Raw genomic sequence first — 12,500 nt, 5'->3', positions numbered from 1 at the left:
ACAGTATTAGCTGTGTGCAAAGTGACCCACGATTGGTTTTTGACAACTGAAAATGTGTATTTACTCACGGGTCCACATTAGGATCTCCATATCTCTGGGGTTGAGCTTTTAAGCATATCTCATTTAGAGCTTTTAAAATTACAATATTAAAAGGGAAGTTTATTAAGAACCAGAATCTAAAAGATATATTTAATACTTCTTGAGTTACAGGCATGCAAACTTGGGGCAAAAAAAAAAGTGCTTTTTCCAATTTTTTAACTTTCACTGTTGGCATATAATGAAACAAAGATTGCTAAAGTCATCAGATTTGACTAAAAGATCTACTAATATCTGTGAAAAAATAAAATAATGATGCTGCCATATTTTGCCATTTTTAACCCCTCTACAAAACAGTGGATTAGGGTAAACGTACCTATTAAGCTCAAGTACCCATTAAGCACACTACCATCTTGGAGCTCAGATTATAAAAAGAAACAGCAATGTATTATCCTATTTGATGTATTAACCAATTGATGTGTTTGTTACTATATACCTCCTGTAATTTTAAACCAATCAGACCATTGCACACTGAGATATGTGTGTCCATGTGTTCACACTGTCTGGCGGCTATTTTCAAAGCTGTCTGAAAACTTTCACCAGAAGAGGAGCCCCTCAAATGTGCATTTTTTATATGTTTAAGCCTTTATTTTGAAGAAGTACATCATCTTATTGCAAAATTAAGAGATTAATGTTTAGACTTTTGCATATTATAACCTGGAACCTGGATGTGGGAAATAATTACAGTTAGATCTAAAAGATAGTTTTAGCAACATAGCCCAGATGCTACGAACATAGCTAGCTTACTAGCTGTATAAGATTGTGTGCTACATTAATATATTACTTCACAGGAATTAATGGCTTGTACTTTTAAATCCATAATATTATAATTTTACATTTTATTGATAGTCTGTGGTTTTAAACTGCTGTAATTTTTAAAGAATTCATATTATTGTTAGGTGAGCTTAAAGGGTGCACTACTATGACAATCACACAGCTTCAGTGTGACATCAATTAGAAAAAGCATAATTTCATAGATATTGTCTATAATAGTTGTTCATATTAAAATTGGTATAAACTTAATACATTACCTAGATTATTAATTTAGCTAAATATTTTCCTTTAAATTTTAATTTAATATTTATTAATTAAAAAATGTTTTTGCTCCAATTAAGCACAGTGTGTGCTCCCTTTAAGCTCACCCACATTAAACGTCTATGTAAATACTTAATAATCAGAATTTAAATATTAACTGATGGTTGTCACTATGTTAATCTTCAAAAAAATGATTAATAAACTTATTTTCACAGTCTTAAGATGACAAAAGCTAGACGAAACTATAGTGTATGCCCAAAGATGAAAGAGGCATGTCATACAAAGAAGGAGCCATCAGAAACCTGTCGTATCTGTCCAAGAAGTTTGGAGTAGACAGGAAAGCTCTGACCCAGAGAGTTAAAGGGATACTCCACTTTTTTTGGAAATAAGCTCATTTTACAACTCCCCCAGAGTTAAACAGTTGAGTTTTACCGTTTTCGAATCCATTCAGCCGATCTCCGGGTCTGGCGGTACCACTTTTAGCATAGCTTAGCAAATGAATTGAACCGGACAAGACCATTAGCATCTCTCTCAAAAAAATTACCAAAGAGTTTCGATATTTTTCCTATTTAAAACTTGACTCTTCTGTAGTTACATCGTGTACTAAGACGGACGGAAAATGAAAAGGTGCGATTTTGAGAGTATAGTTCCTAGCCATATCAGCCTAGAAAATTTAAACTTTACATTTTCTGTCGGTCTTATTACACGATGTAACTACAGAAGAGTCGAGTTTTAAATAGGAAAAATATCGAAACTCTTTGGTCATTTTTTTGAGAGAGATGCTAATGGTCTTGTCCGGTTCAATTCATTATGCTAAGCTATGCTAAAAGTGGTACCGCCAGACCCAGAGATCGGCTGAATGGATTCGAAAACGGTAAAACTCAACTGTTTAACTCTGGGGGAGTTGTAAAATGAGCCAATTTCCAAAAAAAGTGGAGTATCCCTTTAAGGAGCACATTGGTTTGTTTTGTTATTTGATTTTTCAATATGGGTTACATAGCTGAACGTGGACTAGTCTAGATGTTGCAATGAGTTTGAATGACACGTCACTATGAATAGGATAGGCTACCTGATCAAATTGAATGCCTTGTTGCTTGATTTTAGTGTTCTGTTTTTTTGTGATTGACTCTGTACCTTCAAATAAAACTTTTTTCAATTATTCCTTAAAAAGGTTGTTTAAAATAAACAAGATTTTTTAATAAAACTTGTTGTGAGCTTATTGGGAACAGGGGTGTGCTTAAAGGGTACAAAATGTACCCATTAAGCACAGCCAGACTTTTTATATTTAATGATGTACATCTTAATTGAAATACTTTTGTCATTTAAAATAAAATGAAATATTATAGTGTGAGAGATTAATATTTTATTTTAAAATAACTTCTTGTACTAAAACCAATATCTTGTGCACTAAAAATGTCTCAATGTAGATTTTGGTGAGCTTAATAGGTACGTTTACCCTACTCAGTAAATGTACATCCATGACATTTCATATTTTGACTTTTTATCTCTATTGATGTTTGTCTTTCTACAGAAGAAATATGAAAAAAATATTTTTTATTATCTGGGTACTCCGGCTGATTTGACAGGGAATGATGTTCTGATCCGTTTCCTTCGATGGCGAGGCGTGAGGAGAATAATGTGCGACACTTTAGAGAAGTTCTCTGGCAGTCGCTGTCTGTCTACAGAAGCTGCAGTTCTGCCTCCCTTGATTACTATTGATAGTTCAAACAAGCGTATGTAATGATTTTTATCTGTTTGGAAAGAAATCATAATCATAATTCAGTTTTCTATCCCTGTCATGTAATATAAATCTATCTCACACCATTCGCATCATGAGCTTCAGAGACCTGAACACTGAGCAGCTTATGAAAATAACATGATATGACATAAGTGTCAGCGTAGAGTTTCTTCAGAGCTTCCCTCTTGTCTGCTGACACTCGGATGCAGGAACACCAGATTTGCTTTGCTTTCTTATTTGGGCAACACTGAGCTTTTGCAGTTGTAATATCTGGAAGGGATCACTGTGTCATGTTGTGAGAATGTTTGGCTCTCAGACTTTGATGCAGGATATTATTAGAAGCAGCTTTCCTCGTCCCAAGCGGGAGTTAAACTTTCCTCAGAGATCTTCTGTGAAAGTGACTGGAATCCTGACAGACCAGCTCTGGACGCGTTTGAAGCCTGTAAATTCGTTACTGTAACCAGGGTTTGACATGAACACCCGCCAAATGCGGGTAAAAATCAACTGTGGCGAGTAACGCTGTCAAATCACTGGCCAGTTTGGTGTGTTACTGATTATGTTTACTCACTTTGCTGGGGAAGTTCGTGTGAACCAAATCTGCACAGATTTAGCGCAAATACTCGTGAGTCATCATGATATATTAAATACAGTGTGTTGCGTTGAATCTGCTCATATCTGGCTTACTTGAACACACTCGTCACTACGCCACATATAACAGCGCTTGTTCATTTGCATTGAAGCAAAAGCGAAGATTAAAAACATTTGGTTTACAGAAAAGACTTTTTTTTTTTATGTTCTTTGTACTGTATTGATCTGTCCACCTAAAACACATTTATGGTGATGAGGATGAAAGAGGAAGAGAGGAGATGCTGGATAATAGGATTTCTTTTTAATAAGAAATCCAAATTTTATATATATCAATATTTATTAAAGCTTTGACATAGTTAATCTGGTTCATATCTTTCATTTTTCTTTTTCTTTTTCTTGTTTTTTTTTGGCTAGTAGAAGTTCTGAGTTGCTGGTAACTTAAAAATTTAGTAGCCAAATTGGCCGGTGAGTGAAAAAGTAAATTTCAAACCCTGTTCTGTACGATCTGTTTGATTGAGCAGACGGAGCTCTACGGCAAAACGTTTGTTCTTCTCAGTGTTTTGACTGACAGATGGTGTGTGTTTGCAGGAGCTCAAGCTGCCCTTCATGTTCCTAAGCGGCCACATTCACGAGCTGCGCATCCATGTGCCCTGGACCAAACTGAGCTCCGAGCCCGTGGTCATCACCATCAACACCATGGAGTGCATCCTCAAGCTTCGGGACGGAGCCGCGGTCAGTGTCTGAGATACGCACGAGACACACATGAGATAGACACTAGTACACACAAGATACACACGAGACACACACGAGACACACACGAGACAGACACGAGACAGACACGAGACAGACACGAGACACACACGAGACACACACGAGACACACACGAGACACACACGAGACACACACGAGACACACACGAGACACACACGAGATAGACATGAGACAGACATGAGAGACACACGACATACACACGAGACACACACGAGACACACACGAGACACACATGAGACACACACGAGACACACAAGACACACGAGACACACATGAGACACACATGAGATAGACAATGAGATAGACATGAGATAGACATGACATACACACGAGACACACATGAGACACACACGAGACACACATGACATACACACGAGACACACATGAGAGACACACGAGACACACATGAGACACACACGAGACACACACGAGACACACATGAGACAGACATGAGACACACATGAGACAGACATGAGATAGACATGAGATAGACATGAGATAGACATGAGACACACATGAGACACACATGACATACACACGAGACACACATGAGAGACACACGAGACACACATGAGACACACACGAGACACACACGAGACACACATGAGACAGACATGAGACACACATGAGACAGACATGAGATAGACATGAGATAGACATGAGATAGACATGAGACACACATGAGACACACATGACATACACACGAGACACACATGAGAGACACACGAGACACACATGAGACACACACGAGACACACACGAGACACACATGAGACAGACATGAGATAGACATGAGATAGACATGAGACAGACATGAGATAGACACGAGACACACATGAGACACACATGAGACACATGAGACACACATGAGATACACGAGATACACACGAGACACACATGACATACACACGAGACACACGAGACACACATGAGATAGACATGAGATACACACGAGACACACGAGACACACATGAGATAGACATGAGACAGACATGAGATACACACGAGACACACACGAGACACACACGAGACACACACGAGACACACACGAGACACACACGAGACACACATGAGATAGACATGAGACACACACGAGACACACATGAGACACACATGAGATACACACGAGACACACGAGATACACATGAGACACACATGAGACAGACATGAGACAGACATGAGACACACATGAGATACACTTGAAACACACATGAGACACACATGAGATACACAAGAGACACACATGAGATAGACATGAGGCACACACAAGACACACATGAGATACATGAGACACACATGAGACACACATGAGATACACGAGACACACATGAGATACACGAGACACACATGAGATACACGAGACACACATGAGATACACGAGACACACATGAGATACACGAGACACACATGAGATACAGGAGACACACATGAGATACACATGAGATACACAAGAGACACACATGAGATAGACATGAGACACACATGAGACACACATGAGACACACATGAGATACACATGAGATACACATGAGATACACAAGAGACACACATGAGATAGACATGAGACACACATGAGACACACATGAGACACACATGAGATACACATGAGATACACACGAGACACACATGAGATAGACATGAGGCACACACGAGACACACATGAGATACATGAGACACACATGAGACACACATGAGACACACATGAGACACACATGAGATACACGAGACACACATGAGATACACGAGACACACATGAGATACACGAGACACACATGAGATACACGAGACACACATGAGATACACGAGACACACATGAGACACACATGAGATACACGAGACACACATGAGACACATGAGATAGACACGAGGCACACACGAGACACACATGGGATAGACATGAGACACACATGAGATAGACATGAGACACACATGAGATACACGAGACACACATGAGATAGACATGAGACACACATGAGATAGACATGACACACATGAGATACATGAGACACACATGAGACACATGAGATAGACATGAGACACACATGAGACACACACGAGACACACATGAGATACACACGAGACACACACGAGACACACATGGGATAGACATGAGACACACATGAGATAGACATGAGACACACATGAGATACATGAGACACACATGAGACACATGAGATAGACATGAGACACACATGAGACACACACGAGACACACATGAGATACACACGAGACACACACGAGACACACATGGGATAGACATGAGACACACATGAGATAGACATGAGACACACATGAGATACACACGAGACACACATGAGACCAGAGGTGGAAAGAGTACTGAAAATTTGTACTCAAGTACAAGTACCGTTACATTGCTGAAATAATACTCAATTACAAGTAAAAGTACTGGTGTCAAAAAAGTAATTAAGTAAAAGTACAAATTACTCTTCTCAAAAACTACTCAGAGTACTAGCTACTAATTACTTTTTAGCTGGCGATAGTTAATGCATTACCAATAAAAATATTCAACAAAATCATAGATTTATGTAGAAAATAGCTACTTTTAACACGTTTTTACCTTATGTCAAAGGACATTAATTAGTGGATACTGGAATTTCTAACTTCAATATGACACCTTGAAATATGTCAATATTCAAGGCCTAGCCTATAATTTTTAATACCATCGGGAAAACTACTACATACTAAATATTTTAATATCTACATTTTTGTCCATCCATTTTGTCAAGGCAATCATTATTTTCAAGCATGGAAAAGCACAACACTCATTGTAACAGTAATTCTATTTGAATGGAAAAGTTTAATTCAAGTCTTCTGAAGAGACACGTCCACTTTATAAGGTGAGATTTTAATTTAGGCTTTTGTTTACATATTTAAACATTGATCAATAACCATTACAATAATCTAATATTTACTCACTCAGTGTATTTGTCTTTACAATAGGGTAACGTGAACTGTTGCAATAGCTCACACACAGCACAAGGAAGCTTGATTTCAATTCAAAGCAAACTGAATTTAATTTGCAAAAAGACTAGATTTTTCATAACTTTTGACAGTGTTTAATTCAAGAGCATGGAGAGATTGGAGCTGGACGTCATTTGAGTCTGCAGTGAGAACCACTTGGAGAGATTCGCGATTGCACATGATATGACACACAGTCCGAGAGCGCACACTCAATATCCGAGTCCAGTTCGTTCGTATATTTGAGAGCTCGCGTCCAGTTTTCTGCGATTACATGAATGTGCCCTCGCGTAATAATATTGTTCGTGACATTTGCCATTAAAATATGCCAGAGAAACTTGCAGGTATTAATAAAATTATGCGTAATAGGCCTACCTGCAATCCCGCGCTGAGAGGAGGCGGGTGTGTCAAACTCGCTGTCGTTGAGATGAGAGAATGAGAACGCGCAGCTGGTAAAATATAGATATTTTGAAAATAATAACTATGTAGTTTGTTGTTCCAAACTTTCAGTCCAGCCATTAATCACTCTGAGCTCCTCGCCTCCTTCATGATCAGCTCTTCAAAACCTGCTGCGACTGCGGCGGCTTTCATTCAGTCCAAATATCAGGGGTTTTATTGGTCCGTTTACGATCGAATATTTTTATTGGCTACCGAAATGCCATTCAAAGATTTGAATATCAATTCAAATTGTACTCAGTAACGAAATGTGATTTTACAAGTAGCGAAGTAGATTACTTAGCTTAATATGTACTTGAGTACAAGTAAAATTACAGATTTAAAAATATACTCAAAAAAGTACAAGTACCCAAAAAAACTACTTAATTACAGTAACGTGAGTAGTTGTAATTCGTTACTTCCACCTCTGCATGAGACACACATGGGATAGACATGAGACACACATGAGATAGACATGAGACACACATGAGATACACACGAGACACACATGAGATAGACATGAGGCACACACGAGACACACATGAGACACACATGAGACACATGAGACACACATGAGACACACACGAGACACACACGAGACACACACGAGACACACACGAGACACACATGAGACACACATGAGGCACACATGAGATACACGAGACACACATGAGACACACATGAGATAGACATGAGGCACACACGAGACACACACGAGACACACACGGGATAGACATGAGACACACATGAGATAGACATGAGACACACATGAGATAGACATGAGACACACATGAGATACACACATGAGACACACATGAGACACACATGAGATAGACATGAGACACACCATGAGATACACACGAGACACACATGAGATAGACATGAGGCACACATGAGACAGACATGAGACACATGAGATAGACATGAGATAGACATGAGATACACATGAGATAAACACGAGACACACACAAGACACACATGAGATAGACACGAGATGGACATGAGATACACACGAGACACACACGAGACACACATGAGATACACACGAGACACACATGAGATAGACATGAGGCACACATGAGACACACATGAGACACACATGAGATACACATGAGATACACATGAGACACACATGAGACACATGAGATAGACATGAGATAGACATGAGATAGACATGAGATAGACATGAGATACACATGAGATAAACACGAGACACACACAAGACACACATGAGATAGACACGAGATGGACACAAGATGCACACGAGAAACTCATGAGACATACATGAGATACACATGAGATACACACGAGATACGAGATATACACGAGATATACATGAGACAGACATGAGATACACATGAGATACACATGAGATACGAGATGGACAAGAGATGGACACGAGATACACATGAGATAGACATGAGATACACATGAGACACACTAGATACACACGAGATACACACGAGATACACACGAGATACGAGATGGACAAGAGATGGACAAGAGATGGACAAGAGATGGACAAGAGATGGACAAGAGATGGACAAGAGATGGACAAGAGATGGACAAGAGATGGACAAGAGATGGACAAGAGATATACACGAGATAAACACGAGACACACACAAGACACACATTAGATACACACGAGACACACACGAGACACACACGAGATGGACACGAGATGCACACGAGAAACTCATGAGACATACATGAGATACACATGAGATACACACGAGATACGAGATATACACGAGATATACATGAGACAGACATGAGATACACATGAGATACACATGAGATACGAGATGGACAAGAGATGGACAAGAGATGGACACGAGATATACATGAGACAGACATGAGATACACATGAGACACACGAGATACACACGAGATACACACGAGATACACACGAGATACACACGAGATACACACGAGATGCACATGAGATGCACATGAGATGCACAAACTTTCCATCGCACTAAAGGTTCTTTATATTATTAAAATGTTCTTCACACCAAGAGATGATCACTGAAAGGAACCCAAAACAACTTTTTGGAACCTTATTTGTAAGAGTGTAGTGTGATGGAATCACTCACCAACCCAGACCACAGGTATATTCAGTCGCCCGTCGCGTAAATCTGGTGTTTTTCACGTGATGTTCGCACAGAAAAGGATGAAATGTGACCGTCCTTTCCTTTATCTAGAACAGTTGTGGCACCAGAAAAATGCAAAAAGTGTGTTTTACTGTATGAAATCATTGACATATGTGACCCTGGACCACCAAACCAGTCACAAGTCGCACGGGTATATTTGTGGCAATAGCCAACAATTAGGGCTGGGACAACGCGCCGAGGTCATCGATGACGTCGACGCAAAAAATACGTCGACGCAAAATATGCGCATCGACTCGTCGACCTGTTTTTATTTCTCTAAAAAACGTTTGCAAAACGTTTACCTTATGTGCGCTGAATATACGCGATGGCCGGATCAACATTCTGTCCAACGTTATATAACCAATCCAGGGGTTTTTCTGCATTGATCTTTTTTTTGCCGGCTGTCAAAGCCTTATTTGATCGGTGAGTGATGTAGAATAGAATGACTGCTGCGCCTGACAGGGCGCGTACGAGAGAGAGCCCCGGCCGCGCGCGCGCACTCACAGTCTTCAAACAACACGAGCGCTGCTTGCTCTCTCTCTCCTTCGTGCATATTAACCAAAATCATTAGACACGATAGAAAAAGGGCGGAACACCAAAGTTTCACGTGGAGCATTTTCTCCATGACAGGCTGCTGGCTCCCACTGTTAATTTTGATTTATTTTTTGTTGGAAAAGCACTCTCTGTATTAGCTTAAAACCCTCAAGTTTACATTGGTTACTGTATTCTTTCAATTGCTCTAAACAAGTATTTTGGGTGACTTTTTTATTGAATGCTAGACATCAAGTTGTTGTTATTTTCATCTGAAAGAAGAACTTTTTTTCAGTAAGCTAGGCCCTATGTGTTCAGTAAGCTTGTTTCAGTAAGCTATGTGTTTTCAAGGCTTCAAGGTTTTATTGAATGCTATCTCTGACTAAGAATGCATTACTTTGCACTTGTATAGTCTTTTATTTTGTAATTTTAAGAGCAATAAACATATATTGCAATGTTAAGGAATTAATGTTTTTTTCATTCAGATATGTAAATCAACATGTATAAATTGTTAGTAGTCAATTAATGGGGAGATAATCGAATCGAATTGAAATCGAATCGGCCCGGGAAAAATTAATCGTTAGATTAATCGATGCATCGGAAAAATAATCGCTAGATTAATCGTTTAAAAAATAATCGTTTATCCCAGCCCTACCAACAATACATTGTATGAGTCAAAATGATCTATTTTTATTTTATGCCAAAAATCATGAGGATTTTAAGTAAAGATCATGTTTCATATCTCCTACCGTAAATATATAAAACAATTCTTTTTGTGAGTGCTTGCAGCAAAATCAATGTCTAAATCTCAATTTAAAAAATAGACCCTTGTGACTGGCTTAGTGGTCCAGGGTCACATATTTCTTTTTAGAGTGGCTTTACAGCAGAATCTGAATTTGTCTCGAATTTGATGAATTTTTTCAAAATTGATTCTGTTATTTCCTGTTTATTTCTGTGAAGCTGCTGTGAAATATAAAGTGCTATAGAAATAAAGCTTGACATGGACGTTGGTAAAGATGTAGAGTGTTATAGCGGCCTGATGTTGTTCAGAGGAGGTCCAGATGGCCAGTTAGAAACACATTTAGGAGGGAAGTCAATTAGAGCTGATTATAGCGGCTTCTGCAGAATAGATCTGGACCATATGCGTGTTCCACGGCACTAATGTCAGCTACTGCCGTCTGCGCGCTCCTGCCATGTGGGAACCGTGCCGTATATACACTGGGACATTCCCAAACAGGTATTTGTTGCAGATGTGTTTCACAGAGCCGTCCGGTTTAAGAAAGAACTTTTGGAAAATAGCAAATGACGTTGAGACAAATTATGCGCTGGTAAAGCTGAGGCCGGAGAGACCCGAAAGCAGACGCAGAACCACACACTAGAACCACACGGCAGAACCACACACTAGAACCACACAGCAGAACCACACACTAGAACCACACAGCAGAACCACACACTAGAACCACACAGCAGAACCACACACTAGAACCACACAGCAGAACCACACGGCAGAACCACACACTAGAACCACACAGCAGAACCACACACTAGAACCACACACTAGAACCACACAGCAGAACCACACAGCAGAACCACACACTAGAACCACACAGCAGAACCACACACTAGAACCACACAGCAGAACCACACACTAGAACCACACAGCAGAACCACACACTAGAACCACACAGCAGAACCACACGGCAGAACCACACACTAGAACCACACGGCAGAACCACACACTAGAACCACACGGCAGAACCACACACTAGAACCACACGGCAGAACCACACACTAGAACCACACAGCAGAACCCTGGTGATCGCGTCATTGATGCCGGCAAATATACTGATAAAACCATGCAGAATAAAAACACTTAGAAGAAAAGGTTCTATATGGGATCATTTTATGGATTCAGTTTTAATTTATCGATTTTGCTTAAATTCATCTTTAATTTTAATTTAATTTCATGGAAGAAATAGCTAGTAAACATAGAAAGAACATTTAAATAAGCCATCAAACATGAAAGTTTTATGCAATTATTTAAGACATTTCTTCTTATATAGAACCTTTTTGTTATAAGAGTTCTTTGAAATTGAGTCAAGAACTCCATATGCTCATGTTGACTGCAGGCGAGAGAGAGCGTGATGCTGAATGTGTGTGTGCTGTGTTTCAGGT

At 39.5% G+C, this 12,500-nt stretch overlaps 1 protein-coding gene across 1 annotated transcript in view; it reads left to right on the top strand.

The window, feature by feature from the left end:
* LOC308703957 (intermembrane lipid transfer protein VPS13B-like) overlaps positions 1-12,500 on the top strand; it is a gene marked incomplete at its 3' end in the record, with an annotated part of 39,530 nt that overhangs the window by 5,265 nt on the left and 21,765 nt on the right. Inside the window, exon 3 of the mRNA XM_081388004.1 lies at positions 4,046-4,189. Coding sequence (XP_081244130.1) covers positions 4,046-4,189 — 144 coding nt within the window. The remainder of the gene's footprint in view (positions 1-4,045; positions 4,190-12,500) is intronic.

Source organism: Scardinius erythrophthalmus, assembly GCF_964197995.2.
Source record: "Scardinius erythrophthalmus genome assembly, chromosome: 16".
NCBI classification, from domain to species: Eukaryota; Metazoa; Chordata; class Actinopteri; order Cypriniformes; family Leuciscidae; genus Scardinius; species Scardinius erythrophthalmus.
This window is presented reverse-complemented; position numbering and strand designations above follow the sequence as displayed.